The 15,922-nt window shown below is 35.5% G+C and overlaps 6 protein-coding genes across 6 annotated transcripts; 4 read left to right on the forward strand and 2 right to left on the reverse strand.

Moving 5' to 3' along the window:
• Nucleotides 1-5,163: 5,163 nt before the first annotated feature.
• Nucleotides 5,164-6,676, forward strand: F4817DRAFT_359457 (peptidase; the record flags this gene model as incomplete). Its single annotated transcript, XM_049306162.1, has 4 exons — nucleotides 5,164-5,206; nucleotides 5,265-6,421; nucleotides 6,474-6,560; nucleotides 6,620-6,676. The coding sequence occupies 4 exons, from the start codon at nucleotides 5,164-5,166 to the stop codon at nucleotides 6,674-6,676; spliced, it is 1,344 nt and encodes a 447-aa protein (XP_049157942.1).
• A 648-nt stretch (nucleotides 6,677-7,324) lies between these two features.
• F4817DRAFT_340833 (MSF1-domain-containing protein) lies at nucleotides 7,325-8,810 on the forward strand. Its single transcript, XM_049303686.1, has one exon. It carries the CDS (start codon nucleotides 7,847-7,849, stop codon nucleotides 8,420-8,422), a length of 576 nt encoding a protein of 191 aa, XP_049157943.1. The 5' UTR covers nucleotides 7,325-7,846; the 3' UTR covers nucleotides 8,423-8,810.
• Nucleotides 8,735-9,678, reverse strand: F4817DRAFT_340834 (uncharacterized protein). Its single transcript, XM_049303687.1, has 2 exons — nucleotides 9,315-9,678; nucleotides 8,735-9,168 (listed from the first exon to the last, which is right to left on the reverse strand). Exons 1-2 carry the CDS (start codon nucleotides 9,510-9,512, stop codon nucleotides 8,923-8,925), a joined length of 444 nt encoding a protein of 147 aa, XP_049157944.1. The 5' UTR covers nucleotides 9,513-9,678; the 3' UTR covers nucleotides 8,735-8,922.
• Nucleotides 9,679-9,709: 31 nt separating this feature from the next.
• Nucleotides 9,710-10,996, forward strand: F4817DRAFT_340836 (P-loop containing nucleoside triphosphate hydrolase protein). The gene is made up of 4 exons (XM_049303688.1): nucleotides 9,710-10,011; nucleotides 10,072-10,101; nucleotides 10,153-10,532; nucleotides 10,661-10,996. Exons 1-4 carry the CDS (start codon nucleotides 9,936-9,938, stop codon nucleotides 10,895-10,897), a joined length of 723 nt encoding a protein of 240 aa, XP_049157945.1. The 5' UTR covers nucleotides 9,710-9,935; the 3' UTR covers nucleotides 10,898-10,996.
• Nucleotides 10,997-11,102: 106 nt separating this feature from the next.
• On the forward strand, nucleotides 11,103-12,680 carry F4817DRAFT_148060 (RNA-binding domain-containing protein). Its single transcript, XM_049297945.1, has one exon. It carries the CDS (start codon nucleotides 11,221-11,223, stop codon nucleotides 12,523-12,525), a length of 1,305 nt encoding a protein of 434 aa, XP_049157946.1. The 5' UTR covers nucleotides 11,103-11,220; the 3' UTR covers nucleotides 12,526-12,680.
• F4817DRAFT_148062 (glutamine synthetase/guanido kinase) lies at nucleotides 12,681-15,857 on the reverse strand. Its single transcript, XM_049297946.1, has 2 exons — nucleotides 14,378-15,857; nucleotides 12,681-14,329 (listed from the first exon to the last, which is right to left on the reverse strand). Exons 1-2 carry the CDS (start codon nucleotides 15,500-15,502, stop codon nucleotides 12,836-12,838), a joined length of 2,619 nt encoding a protein of 872 aa, XP_049157947.1. The 5' UTR covers nucleotides 15,503-15,857; the 3' UTR covers nucleotides 12,681-12,835.
• Nucleotides 15,858-15,922: the final 65 nt, after the last annotated feature.

The raw sequence follows: 15,922 nt of genomic DNA on the forward strand, positions 1-15,922 counted from the left end.
TATTTATTTATTTATTTATTTATTTATTTATTTATTTATTTATTTATTTATTTATTTATTTATTTATTTATTTATTTATTTATTTATTTATTTATAAAATAAATAATAAATAAAAGGTAAAAACTTTTATAAAATATAATTTATTATTTTAATAATTTAATTTTTGTAAAAAGTTTTAAATTATTAATAATAATATTATATTTTAATTTATAAATATAAATTTAATTAATTAATAAATAAAAAATAAAAGGTAATAAAATAAAATTAATATAAATTTAAAGTTAAAATAATTATTAATTAAAAAATAATTTAAAATAAAAGTATATATATTTTTAATTAAAAAAATAAAATGATTTTAAAACTTTTATATAATTTATAAAGTTAAAATTACGTAATAAAATATTTTATAATTAAGTTTTATAACATTACATTTATTTAATAAAAAAAATAAAAATAATAAAAAAAAAATAAAAATAATAATTAAATAAATAATTTATTTAATTTTAATTATATATTATATTAAAAAAAATTAAATTTTTTTTTATTAATTATATATATTTTATAATATATATTTATATTATTTAAAAAGTTTAAAAAAAGAATTTATTTTTATATTATATTAATTAAATTTACTTTATTTAATAATAATTTAAAATTTATATATTTTTATTTAATTTTATTAAAATAATAAAAATATAAAATAAATATTAAATATTTATAAAATAATTTTAAATAAATTAATATAAAAATTAAAATTATTATAAAATAATTAATAATTTAATATAATAATTAATTAATTAAAAAATAAATAATTTTATATATATAAAATAAATATTAAATAATAAATATTAAATAATTATAAAATAATTAAATATAATAAAATTAAATTTTTAAAATTTTTAAAATTTAATTAAAAATAAAAATTATAAAATAATTAAATTTTAATATTTTAATTTTTTATAAATTTTTTTAATATATTTATAATTTTTTTAAAATATATATTAAATATATTTTTATATTTTTTTTATTAAATTATAATATTATAATTAATAAAATATTATTATGTAAAGATAATTACGTAATAATATGTGATTATTTTTTATATAAAAAGTAATTTTTTTTAAATAATATTTATATATATAATTTATAATTTTTATAATATTAATTATTATAATAATTTTGTTTTATATTATATTTTTTTATTATTTATTACGTTATTTTTTTTAATATTTAATTTATATAAATATTTTATTATATTTATATTAATTAATAATTAATTAAAAAATAAAACTATAAATTAATAAAATTAAAAAAAATTATAAAAAAAAAATAATAGTTTAAACGGTTATTATATTATTTTAAAGTTTTAAAACTTTTAAATAAATTAATATGTATAATGTAAAAATTTCTATATATTATTTTAAATATTATAACGATAAATATAATAAAAATATATAAAATAATTTTAAAAAATGTTTTATAAAATAATAAATAAAATATTTTTAAAAAATATATTTTTTATTTTAAAAATTAATAATAAATTATTTTAAATATAAACGATATAATTAAATAAAAGAAATATAAAATAATTGATAATATTAAAATCGATTTTATAAATAATATTAAAATTAATTTTATAAAAAATATAGTTAATTTTATAAATAATTTTATTAAAATTTAATAAATTTAATATATAATTAATAAAATTATTATAAAATATTACCGATTATATTAAAATATATTGTAATAATAATAAATATAAATATAAAAATAAATAATATAATTTAAAAAATAATATATTAAATTAAAAAATTAAAATTATTAAAAAATTTTATTATAAAATTAAAATTAATTAATTATATTAAATTTATTATAATATATAATTATTTTTAATTAAAAATAATATTAAATTGGTAGTAAAAAACGTAATATATTAATAGTAATTATAATTAAAATAAGGTAAATTATAAATATATATTTTATTATATAAATTTTTTAATATTTTGCTATATTTTATGTTTATTTTTTTTATATATACATTATAATTTTTATATAATGCTTTTTAATTAAATATGCGTTTTTTTATTAATTAAATTTAATTTTTATTTTTATTTTTATTTTTATATTATATTTTATATTTAATTAAATTAATTAAAATAATAATATAAAGTTTATATAATTATATATAATTATTTTAAAGTAAAATAATTAAAAATAAAGTTTTTTTAAATAATATAAAATTAAATAAATGGTTAATTTAAATAATTAATTAAATAATTATATTATATAAAATTATTAAATTAAATAATAAAATTAATTAATAAAAAAAAAATATATTTTAAAAAATTAAAAATTATATAAAATTAATATAAAAGATATATGTATTATAAAATAAATTTATATAAAAAATATATATAATTATAATATAATTATTATATAACTTTTAATTATAATTAAATAATATAATTATTATTAATATATTACGTTTTTTATTGCTGATTTAATATTGTTTTTAATTAATTTTAATTAATAATTTTTATAATTTAATAAAATAAATTTATTTTTAATAAAATAATTTAATTAAAATTAATTTTATTTTTAATTAAATAATTTATAATATAAAAATAATTTTATTTTAACCGTTTTTTAATTAATTTTAATTAATTTTAATTAAGTTAATAAAATATTATATTAAAAATAATATTAAATTAATAATAAAAAACGTAATATATTAATAATAATTATAATTAAAATAAGGTAAATTATAAATATATACTTTATTATATAATTTTTTTAATATTTTATTATACTTTATATTTATTTTTTTTATATATATATTATAATTTTTATATAACATTTTTTAATTAAATATACACTTTTTTATTAATTAAATTTAATTTTTATTTTTATTTTTATTTTTATATTATATTTTATATTTAATTAAATCGATTAATAAACAAAATTATTAACTTTAAACTTAAATTAAACCTTTATATTAAATTTAATACCATAATTTAAATAATATTATAATAAATAAAAAAAATAACTTATATTTAATATGGTTAAAGTTATGTAAAATAAGTATATATAACCATAAAAGGTATTTATACTAAAGATTTTAATCATTTAATTAAATAAAATCACATAATTAAATAAAGTCATTTAATTAAATAAATCATTTAATTAAATCATTTAATACACAACCTTTGTTTATTAAAATAATAATATAAAACTTATATATTTTTATTTAATATAAAAATTTATTACTTTTATTCGATTATATATATTAATTAAAAATTATACGGTTATATATAATTATTTCGAAATAAAATAATTAAAAATAAAATTTTTTTAAATAATATAAAATTAAATAAATAATTAATTTAAATAACCAATTAAATAATTATATTATACAAGATTATTAAATTAAATAATAAAATTGGTTAATAAAAAAATGTATATTTTAAAAGATTAAAAATTACATAAAATTAACATAAAAAATATATATATTACAAAATAAATTTATATAAAAAATATATATAATTATAATATAATTATTACGTAATTTTTAATTATAATTAAATAATATAATTATTATTAATATATTACATTTTTTATTACCGATTTAATATTATTTATATTAAATAAAAAAATTTAATAAAATTTAATTAAATAAAAAATTTAATATAAAATTAAATTAAATAAAAAAATTTAATAAAAAATTTAATTATATATTTATTAATAATTATATTATAATATAAAAAAAATAAATTAAAAGTAAAAAAAAAAAATTTATTAATATTATATTAATTAAATTATATATAATTACGTTATATAAAAAAAAAATTATTAATAATAAAATATTATTATATAAAAATAATTACGTAATAATATATAATTATTTTTTACATAAAAAGTAATTTTTTTAAATAATATTTATATATATAATTTATAATTTTTATAATATTAATTAATTAATATAATAATAATTATTATAATAACTTTATTTTATATTGTTTTTTTTTATTACGTTATTTTTTTTTTTTAATTTATACGGATATTTTATTATAAAAAATTAACTTTAAAATTAAAATATAAAATATTAATATTATTTTTATAAAATTATATATATTAATTAAAAATTAATTAAAATTATTATAATATATATATAATTAAATAAATTTATATAAAAATTTAAATATATTTTTTAATTATATTTAATTTATATAAACTTTTTTAAATTTTTTTTTTATTAATATTATTAAATTATATATTATAAATTAAAAATATAATTTAAAAAAATAATATTTATAAAAATATTTATAAAAATTTATTAAATATAATTAAAATTAAATATATATATAAAAATTAAAAATTAAATTTATATATAAAATATTACGTAATATATTATATAATATATCATTTTTAATATAAAATTTTATTTTTTATTTATTTTTATTTTTAATATTATTTTATTTATTTATTATTAATTAATTAATTTAATTAATTATTATAATTTTTTTGTCGCGTTCCGCCACGTTTCAATTGAAAAAATGGTACAATATCCAAAAGTCACAAAAGTGCGCGGGATCTTGCAGGAACAGGTGCTGCGTTAACGATACCGCTCCCGAAGTTAGGTTAGAGTTCCTTGCGGAAAAGCGAAGTTATTTCCTAGCTTCTTAATCCACTTCGTGACACCTTGGTCGAAACCATAGTCCGTATAAAAAGGTATCTAGGTTACTGGAGGCATAGATAGTTCCTCCTATGTAGGGGAAACAACCTCAAGTGTTAATTTAGGTAATAGGTAACTGATACGGACTGGAATAAATCACCTGAACTCCAAGAGGTATTCTATCAATTATCAGCAACGCCAACTGTTAGAATATTGAGACCAGGGACCAGGTACCAAGTTAACTCCTCACAATAAGTGCTCGTGGTCCAGCTTTTTGGACATACTACTTCGTACATGTACTGGTTAAAATCATATTAGAATTGGGAGCGGGCCAAGCAAGTAGCGGGGTTTTCGGATTGCCCCGCGCCCTCCGATGCACAATGCTTAAGACCGAGAAAAAGTTGGTGGGGTTCAAAAGTTCCGAGCTTCAAGTCTTATTTAGGTTTCTTAACCCAAACAACCGAAAAAGCCTTGCCTTGACTCGTCGCAAAATGGCTGCTAAAGCACCATCGGATGAGCTCCAAAAGCTCAGTGGTTAGTATTAAACTAGTTAATATAATCATAGCTCGAATAATCCTCTAATATTCAGCAGTGAGCGAGGGAGCCACCAACGGGAAGGCTGCCGCGGGGGCCAACGGGACCAAGGACGGCGATGCTGCAGAGCATTCCGGTGAAGATTCCGAAGATGATGCCGATGATCAAACCGCCGAACCTGCGCCCGGGGCCGCTAAGAAAAAGAAGAATAAAAAGAAGAAGCCAAAGAAGAAGAAGAAGGCTCCTACCGCCCAGACAGACCCCCCGAGCGTCTTGATGTCCCAATTGTTCCCGAACAACACCTATCCTAAGGGTGAAGAGGTCGAATATAAGGATGAGAACCGCTATCGCACTACTAACGAAGAGAAACGGCACTTGGACAACCTGAACACCGACTTCCTGGTTGACTATCGCCATGCTGCCGAAACCCACCGTCAAGTTCGCCAGTGGGCTCAGAAGAACATCAAGCCTGGCCAAACCTTGACCGAGATCGCTGAAGGGATTGAGAACAGCATCAGGCGCTTAGTTGGCCACGATGGGCTATCAGAAGGTGACGCTAAGGTTGCCGGAGTTGGCTTCCCGACGGGCTTGAACTTGGATCACATCACTGCTCACTACACCCCCAATGCTGGGAACAAGACTGTTCTGCAGCAGAGCAATGTCATGAAAGTAGACATTGGCGTCCATGTCAACGGGAGGATCGTTGACAGCGCCTTTACCATGTCATTTGACCCGATGTACGACAACCTGCTGGCAGCCGTAAAGGATGCGACCAACACAGGTATTAAGGAGGCGGGCATTGGCGTCCGTCTTGGCGAACTTGGTGGATACATCCAAGAGGCCATGGAGAGCTACGAATGCGAGATCAACGGCACTACATACCCGATCAAATCGATTCGTAACCTCACCGGCCATACTATCTTGCCGTATAGCATCCACGGGACTAAGAGTGTACCCATTGTTAAAACGCAAGACAACACGAAGATGGAAGAAGGCGACGTCTTCGCTATCGAGACGTTCGGCAGCACCGGAAACGGTTATGTCCACGATGAGGGAGAGGTCTCCCACTATGCTCTGCGTAGCGATGCCCCCAAGGTTGATCTGCGTTTGTCTTCGGCTAAATCTCTTCTAAATGTTATCAAGAAGAACTTTGGTACTATTCCGTTTGCACGAAGATATCTAGACAGACTCGGCCAGGAGAAATACCTGCTGGGGGTAAGCATTCTAATGATCTACGCATGTTTGAATAAAGCTAACTTCGTATTAGCTGAACAATCTCGTCCAATCTGGTATTGTAGAGGATTACCCTCCCCTACTGGACAAGAAAGGGTCGTACACGGCCCAATTCGAGCACGTGAGTTTTTCCATTATGATTACGAAGTAGATGTTGGCCGTACTGATTTGAGATTACAGACTATCTTGCTCCGACCTACCGTAAAGGAGGTCATTAGTCGTGGAGACGATTACTAGATGGAATTATGAGGTGGATGACAACAACGGGTTAGTGACCTGTATTTACAAAGGCGACTTGTTCCTTGACAGGCTAGTGCCATTATCCCAGTATTCCAATATGAATGAATTTTTGATCAGATGTCAACTTGAAGCTTGCCTCATTCTGAGTTTGTATCGGGTAATTGAGATTTCGCTTCACTTGGACTAGGAAAAGTGGCGGATCGATTAAGTAGATGATCATTAGGGGTCTGGGTTAGGGTTGAAGTCATAGAAATCGTCATGGGAGACTGATTGATGTACATAAGAGGCTGAGATCGGCTAAATTAAGTCGTCAAGATCGTCTTTGTCATATGCAAAAATTGACGAAGCATAACAAAGTCTGGATGCTTCGCTGACTCCGCACCTGCTCCAGGTTTTTGGGCACTTGGCCTAAGCTTGAAATCCACTTAGGATCCATTCAGGGACTTATCAGCCAATTAAAAATTTGAAATTTGTTAAAAGCTTTGACGCCGTCTCCGAACTATTCTCTGACCTGGCAAGGCTAATCCTAATTAGGATGTTTTAGCGAGGGGAATTGTGTAATTGTGTAAGGGAACATAAGGGGACATACCGAACATTGCCGGGAAGGCAAAAAAGGAATCCGCGATAAGATTCCTTGTCGCTAATCGCTAATGCTGATCGGGCAGTCGGGACCTTTGCATTGAAATTTTCTCAATTTTCTCAAAAGCCTCTGCATTTCCTGTCATTTTATAATTTTATTCGCATCTTGCATCTTACTAAACAATTTAAACAATTTAAAACAACTTAAACAAAATCCCTCGACACCCTTAGCATTCATTCAAAATAATTTCTAAGAGTTTGGCCATTCTGCCACATTACCATCATTTATCGTGTCACGAGCGATTTTTTAAATTGTCTGTATCTGTTTCGTCACAGTACCTGATTAGCACGCGAGACCATTTTTTTCGGTGCTATTTTGAAACCGCTGCGATCCTACGGAATTTGTTATCTCGGTCCGCACTCTCCGACCGACATCGCATACTTTCTTCTGCTAAACCTCAACGGTTGAACGTCCGGACGGACTTTAAAAAAAAAAACTGTATCCGTAACGTCGAGTCTATTCCTTGAGGAAGGGCTCTTTTATCCCCTAACCATCAATCCGGCTCGTTTTGGGATCGTCCGTCAGAGATGAAGGTCTTTTCCAACACCCACACCTTCAACTACTCCTGGGAAGAAGTATCTACCGCCAACTGGCGGAAATACTGCCCTTGGAACGACAAGTCAACTCACGTCATAGCCGTTGATACTCTCGCTCGAGAAGTCGACCCAGCCACCGGCATATTACGAACGGAGCGTCTCATCACCTGCAAGCAATCAGCACCGGAATGGCTGAAATCTATCATCGGCTGCATGGAGACGAGTCAGGTCTTCGAGACGTCTTATGTTGACCCCGCCGCAAAGACCGTCACTATGGTATCGCAGAACATCACCTGGGCAAATATGGTCAACGTTCAAGAGACGGTGGTTTATCGCCCCCTAGATGCCCATAGGACACAATTCGAGCAGGACGCCCGGATAACGGCCCTGTGCGGTGGTTGGCAGAGGATCAAGACCAGTATCGAAGACAGCCTGGTTACCCGATTCCGAGAAAATGCGACCAAGGGTAAAGAGGGCTTCGAGTGTGTCCTTGCCATGAGCCGACGCGTCTTCGCCGAGGAGCGGGAAAAGGAGAGGTTGCAAGTTGAAGGCAAGATGATGGCGTAGGTCTAGGAATTTGGCAACCTACAATTCCATTCCATTAAATCACGACCACGACGTCCGTCATGAACCATACGACGAGTGGGATAGACAACGACATACCATATCCATAACAAGAGCATTTCCGGAGTATTGAAGAGAGAAAAAAAATAGGGGTGGTGAACTTGACTTGAATTTTTGGTTTCGAAAAAGCACGGCGTTCCGGCATACCCAACAACCAAACTGTGTTGCATAGAAAAGGGGCTATTTAGATCGTCTACGTTCTGGTATAGGCTGTAGGCAATTTGCCTCGCCGCGACGGCCGAAGGAACGGGAGCACAGATGTTAGACTTAGATATAGAGAATACTCTGCTTAGAGCAAGGGATAAGGATAATAATACTCTTCTCCCATTGATTTTGATTGTCTTTTAGCTGTCCTATCGACTTGTGGACTGGAGCAGTAGTATTTCGGAATAAATTTTTATGTAGCGGGGTATCAGCCTTTTTGGTCTTCTCTTCATCTATGGTTACGCTTTCTCATTACATTTCTTTTCGTAATATCGTAACAGCTTCTTAGTGTCCTCGTCAAGCCCAGATGGTCCCTCTTCGTAAATACCTCCACTTCCATTCCCGCCTAGAATAGCTCGCGCAAAATTTGCGCCCTCGGCATACCGCCGAAAGAAGTATAGCTCCTCGACTGCGTGTAATAAGGCTTGAGCCTCGGGCTTGGGGACCCGGCCTGGTCCTAAGGGGAGCTGGATGGTTTTCCATATCTGAGGATGCGTTAACTTATTGGACTTGTGCTTTTCATTATCTCTATCTTCAACTGGTTTTCTTTATTTTACTATGGTATTTGCACTTTTATATATAATAGATAATGTGCACGTGCAAGTGTAAGTAGAAATATCAAGATACGTACTTCTCCGTTTTCAACTTTGACCCGGTATCCCCTCCGCACTGCCTGAAACTCCTCCTCCGACTGGGCCGTCCGATCCACAGGCGTGCTCGCTTCTCCTTTCTTCGGCCGAGTCCCCTCAGCGGGTTCTGAGTCATTGCTTCCGTCCTCGGAGTCGGAGAGCTGGATACCGAAGAGGCCGGGGTCGAGATCCGGATCCATTGCGGTAGGATTAGGTTACTTATTAGTGTTTAATAGGAATTGAAAGGAATATAAGAAAAAGGAACCCGGTTTTGACGGGTAGGAATTACTTTAGTGTAACGAGATATTGGACGAAGTTTGCTTCGGCTTTGACATCAGCGCGCGTCTATTCCGTACTTCTTCCGTTAGTGGGGCATAAAGCTTCCGCGCCCCGGGTGAGGGGATGGGCCAATGGGGTTTATAAGATTGACTTAGACTAGGAATTTGACATCTCCAAATGCGAGATCTGGTACCTCGTTGACACAGCGTATCTCTGCGTGTCACTGCGTGTCATAAAGATCTGTGATAATTACTCAAACTGTTTTATTTGCTTTAATTCAAGCGTTCCTTTTTCTTTTCTTTTGCTAGTTATTATATTTAGTTACAGCCTAGCTATAGAGAGAGATGGAGGACCAGGTAGCTCGTCTCGTGGACAAGGCGTGGGAGAAATTCCAGCAGCTCCCCGCGGACCGTCGACTTTGTAAGTCGCATAGGAGATTCTCAATACAATTCTCACGTCTCTAACATATTTATTTCTCAGTAATCGCTATAGCCGGTATCCCAGGCTCAGGTAAGTCTCCCCTCTTATATACACTAGAGAATACACACTAACCAACCCCAGGCAAAACAACCCTCTCCCAAATCGTCACTGCAGCCCTCAATGCCCGGCACGCAAACTTGCACCCAGAAGTCCCCGAGGCTGTGCCGCCCGCCGTTTTCGTGCCCATGGACGGGTACCATCTAACACGTGCGCAACTCTCCGCCATGCCGGACCCGGCACTTGCCCACGCGCGGCGCGGCGCCGAGTTTACGTTTGACGGCCCCGCGTTCTTGGCTTTAGTCAAGGCGCTGCGTACTGTGCCGCCGCCGCCCCTACAGCCGGTGTATGCGCCGAGTTTTGATCATGCGGTTAAAGACCCGAAACCGGATGATATCGCGATATTGCCGGCGCATAGGATTGTGGTTTTTGAAGGGAATTATGTGTGTTTGGATAAGGAGCCCGTATGTGCCTTACCTCAGGAATTTCTTTGTTACTCTACTCTTACTGGTTTGTCTCGGGAGTAAAGAGTTCCGGGATATTTCCAGAAGTCCTATCTTGGAAAGATGGTTGCTAACTCGTACTGTTCTAGTGGCGCGAGGCTGCGCAGCTTATGGATGAGAGGTGGTTTGTGGATGTAGACTTTGAAACGGCGAGGAGGCGGCTGGTCAAGAGGCATGTCGAGGCCGGGATTGCGAAGGACGAGGAGGAGGCTGGGAAACGTGCTGATGAGAATGACCTTGTGAATGGGGCGCAGATTGTAAAGGAGAGGGTTGATGTGCATGAGATTATACAAAGTAAGGAGGACGGGAAGTGGGTTCATAAATGAGTAGTATATTAGACGATATATAGTATATGAGTTGGATATAAGTCTAAAACTTAGACATATTTGATGAAAGTAACTTGCAAAGTGCTGCCTCTTGGTAGAATGAAGCGTGGTTCAGGGGTAGACCGGTTGTTTGCATATAGTACCCCTATCCGACTAAATAATATATGCAACTAGCTTAGCATAACTCTTATCTTATCAGCTCCATAAAAATTTCGTAAAAGCTACATTCTACAACTTTTCAACGTCGAATGAAGGCGAGTACCGGTGTGCCTTTCCAACAATAATACAGAAAATAAACTCAATTCGGAGGCCTCAGAACTACAATGGCAACCGCAGTTATGACCGAGGCCGAGCAACATGCCGCGCCAGAGACCAATGATTCCAGGAAGCGCAAGTCGCAAATCGACGAGATTGAGGTAGACTTGTCGCTACCAGAGCCGCCGTCAAAAAAAGCGAAGCGACTTCTCAAGAAAGGCAAACCGCTCCCCGAGAAGCCCAAGAGCGACGACGAAGCTGAATCAGAGGATGGGTTACCTATACCAAAGGGCGCATCTAAAGGCGGGAAGGGAGATAAGAAATCCCAACGCTCTGAACACGGCATATGGATAGGAAACTTGCCCTTTACCTTGACGAGGGTGGAATTGTTCAAATGGCTGGTGGAAAGCTCGGGCGGTATGATAAAAGAGGAGAACATCACGAGAGTCAACATGCCTACGAGTAAATACAACGGGGATAGGAGATACGGTAACAGCGAGGATACGCCAAAGACTCAAAACAAGGGTTTCGCATACGTGGACTTCAACGTGGAAACCGCATCTGTTGCCGCCATGGCGCTTACAGAAACCGAATTAAGCGGTCGAAAAGTATTGATCAAAAATTCCAATTCGTACGAGGGACGACCAAAGAAGGAAGCCGAGAATGGAGCTGCCGCTGCCACCGGCGCTACAACAACAAACGGCAACCAGACAACAGCAGAGAAAACCCCCACCAGCCGCAAAATCTACGTCGGCAACCTCTCCTTCCAGACCACCGAAGACGACCTACGCGCCCACTTCGACAAGTGCGGCGACATCGAATGGGTCAAAGTAGCCACATTCGAAGACAGCGGGAAATGCAAAGGGTTCGGATGGGTCAAGTTCAAGGATCCAGAAGCAGCAGGATGGGCAGTAAAAGGATTCATCAAGATCAAAGAAGAAATCGAAACAGAGGAAGATTTCCGTGATGCGGACGAAAAGGCCGACGGAGACGGAGACGGAGACGCGCAGGAGGAGGAGAAGAAGTTCAAGATGCGCAAGTGGTGGGTCAATCGTCTCCGGGGGCGCGAGCTGAAGATTGAGCTGGCGGAGGATGACCAGGCGAGGTATAAGAAGAGGTTTGGTAAGGATAGAGATCCTCAAGGGGCGGGGAAGAGGGAAGGCGGGAGAGAGAGACCGCAGGGTGAGAAGAGGGAGTTTAGACCGGCGCGGAGGACAGATGGAGATGCGAATGCGGATGGGAAGAAGGATGGAGCGGCGTTTGGAGAGAAGAGCGAGAAGCCTGCGAAGCCTAAGTATGGAGATGCGGGCGTGGCGACGTATCTTACTGGTGCTGTTGTTAAGCCTCAGGGCAAGAAGATTACGTTTGACTAGATTGTTCGGAATTGATGGTTACCTTTCAGTCTTATGTACGGATCCGCAAAGGGGGGTTTAAGTCTTCTATGTGATAGTTGTTGCATTGTTGCATGTGAAGTCGCGAAATGAGGAATTATCACCTTTTACTTTTGTAATATTATCATTTCTAAGACACGCTTTTGTGTCCCATCTAGTCAACGTGACCTTCTACAGTCGAGATATCCAAAACCATGGGATCAGTTATATGATCTATACCTTACATAGACCGATAATCTAATAACCCACTCCGTTAGATTCTATTCTATCATTTATGTTCTTTTTTTTACTCTCAATATCTCTCCATTATCCAGTCGCGCCGCTCTTCAGGCGTCATAGGCTCCAGCATTGCCAGCTCAGCCTCCTTAATATCGACATATCGCTGCACAAACTCGGGGTCAAGGCCGAGACTATCGTCCGAATGGAGCGCCTGTAGAGCTTCCCGTAAGTCTGCCGGAAACATCTTTTCGATACACAACTCAGCCCTCTCTTCCGCAGTAAAGCGGGCGGGATCCCCTGCGCAGTCTTTCCAGGTTAGGGGTGCCTTTCTCCGGACACCATCCGTACCGGCGGTCAGAAGCGCCGCGACAGCGAAGTACGGGTTTGCTAAGCCGTCGAGGACTTTAAGTTCCCAGTGGCTGCCCTCGATCTTACGTAGTGGCAACTCCTTATTTTGCGTGCCCCAAGTAATCCATCGTCCACCAGCCCAGGCACTATCCACCATACGCTCGTAACTCGTTATGTTGCTGTTCGTGAATGCGATGATGGCACGGAAATGTTCTAGGATGCCGGCATAGAATGACTCGTAAACCTCCGGCTGGTCGCCTCCGGGTGACGAGATGGACATGTGCATGTGCGAGGCTGATCCGCATTTTGTAGGGAACGGCTTAGGGTGAAGTGTTACCCAGAACCCGTGGCGCGCCGAGACGGATTCGAGGATCTGTCGCGCATGGAGTACGCTGTCGCAGGCTTCCAGTGGCGGCAGTGGCGAAAGTACCAGTTCGAATTGACCTGGCGCGTTCTCGGGATGGAACTGGTCAACCTCGATACCTGCCGCGTCTAGACTATCCAGGATCTCGTCAATGGCTGTGGCAAAGCTTCCCTCACGGCCCCAATCAGCGAATGCTCTCGCCATCGACCAGCTGTGACCGTCATTATGTACTGTTCTAAATTTGTTCAAGCCAAATCTTTTTGGATTACGTTCCATGACGAGGAACTCGACCTCGAAACCGAGGAGGAAGCTTAATCCTTGATACGCTGCTTTCTGAACCGCATTACGCAGGATTGTTCTCGGGCACAATATCGCCTCCGAGCCGTCCAGTTCCGTGAAGTATGCGTAACAGCTAACATGACCATCGACGGGGCCAGATTTCAGACTCGACCAATCTGGATGGGCTGTGTACATGCCAGTCGCTGATACTTGGGGAATCAACACATCAATCTGCGTCATCCCAAAACTGGCTTTGGCGAGAGATAAAGTCAGGGGTTTACCACTTGACAGCGTCTTGAACACCTGCTTGATTGGGATAAGTCGGCATTTGTTGCTGGAAGTGTAGTCGTGCCAGTAGATGCGTAAATACTTGGCATTCATGCTCTGAAGCTTCTGGATAATTGTGTGGTTACTCCAGTTGGTAGTTGAGACGGTTGATAACTGCGCAAGACTGAGGAGAGTAGATTCCGTCTCAAGTCTGTAGAGCTTTTTGGAATTGTAAAACAAAATATCTTGAACGAGCTGTACGGCTTGTTTTTCATCAAGCTGCTGAGTCTGTACCAAGTCTCCTAATACCTGAATCGCGTCAGTAAGGTAGTAGGGATAGTCTACAAAGGTACTTACCGTCTTGAGAACCGAGCGGAGCTGAGTCGTCGCGGTCAAGTACATCTCCGGAAACCCATGTCCGTCTGTACTGCAGAGGATCTTAGACCACGGGCATACCTCTAGCATTTCTCTCAGGACGCTTTCCTGGCCCTGACGGCTGATACAGGGGAACACCTCGCCGATATCAGCATAGACGTTCGGATACATAGCTGCCAGGTACGCCGTCTCTCTTGTCCAAGGATAGCCTGCGTGGAGAAGTACGATCTGGAGTGTAGGATACTCTTCGATGAAAGTTTGTAGATGAGACGGCGATGACTTGGTTAACGTAATGTCGTTATCACCGAGACCTGTGTGGAATTGGATTGGCTTCCCGTGATATCGAGCGACGTTAGCGGCGATATGGACGATCAGGCTGTTCAGGGACGAATCAGCTATTCTCTTCCGCAGCGAGAAGCCAGAAACGGGTGTCCCAGACGTCACTCCCGTGCTGACAATGCTCTCGAGAGCGTTTCCCGCATGCTGAAGGTTTATGTCCTTCAAAGAAAAAAAGTCCAGCCCAGTTCGATAACAGACGATGGACTTAAAAGCAACAACATTGGGATCCGCAGCAAGCTGCATAATCTCATTTGTCATCAGGCGTTCGAAATGTACTATATTGCAGCTCGTGGCAAAAGTGTCCTCATCGTGCGCAATATAGTTCTTAGCTATGATATCCGCTGCTACAGTCTCAATCCTGACGATGCGCTTGCATTTGCTCCTGGTGAATTGGTCATGCCACGAATAAGTCTCAGCTTGCCCCTGCACATCTAGTCCGTCATCGATCAGAATAGTCTCGATGCCGTCAAGGCAGCGCTTTATCCAAGCATCGCGCGATTCGAGCCGTTTCCGCTCGACGGCAGCTTCTACAGCTTCCCATGTCTGCTCGCATCTAAGAATATTTGATAAGTGTTTCACGGCCCGAAGATGAGCAAGGCTTTTCTTGGAGTCTTGGAGTGCGGCCCCGTTTGCTTCGGTAGCAATAGATAATAATGGGTGCTTACCCACATTCTCGGCGGTGAGTAGCGGGTGAGCATGGTTATCAATGAGGGGTGTGGTGTCAATAGCGGCATTGAGCAGCTTCAAATGGTTGTAGGCTAAGGCCATCTTGGTGGTTTTATTTGACGACCTATCCTCTCAGTGTTGGAACGGTTAAGTTTGTTAATAATGAATAATGAATAATGAATAATGTTATTAAGAACAAAATGATTTAGGGTTGGACATTGCAGATGAGATTGCGGTGAGTGCACGACGTTCGCTTATGCCAGGTACCGTAAAGGAGGTATAAGGCGTGCTATTTTAGATAGATTAGGTACCTCCTACCGTGTGTACTTACCTCCTGGTATACAAAGTAGGCAGTGCAAGTTTAACAAAAAGAGGTATTGGTTTACGATAGTTAGGCTATTAAAAAGATAAGACGCTCCAATGAATAACTGTCAACCTCAAGGGAAGGGTGTTAAGTATTAAAAGTTAGAATATATCTAAAAGAGCTATTGATTACACGAGCAAGCTTCGTATGGCTTGCTT

This window comes from Daldinia loculata, assembly GCF_022478755.1.
Source record: "Daldinia loculata strain CBS 113971 unplaced genomic scaffold F4817scaffold_32, whole genome shotgun sequence".
In the NCBI taxonomy this organism is placed as follows: Eukaryota; Fungi; Ascomycota; class Sordariomycetes; order Xylariales; family Hypoxylaceae; genus Daldinia; species Daldinia loculata.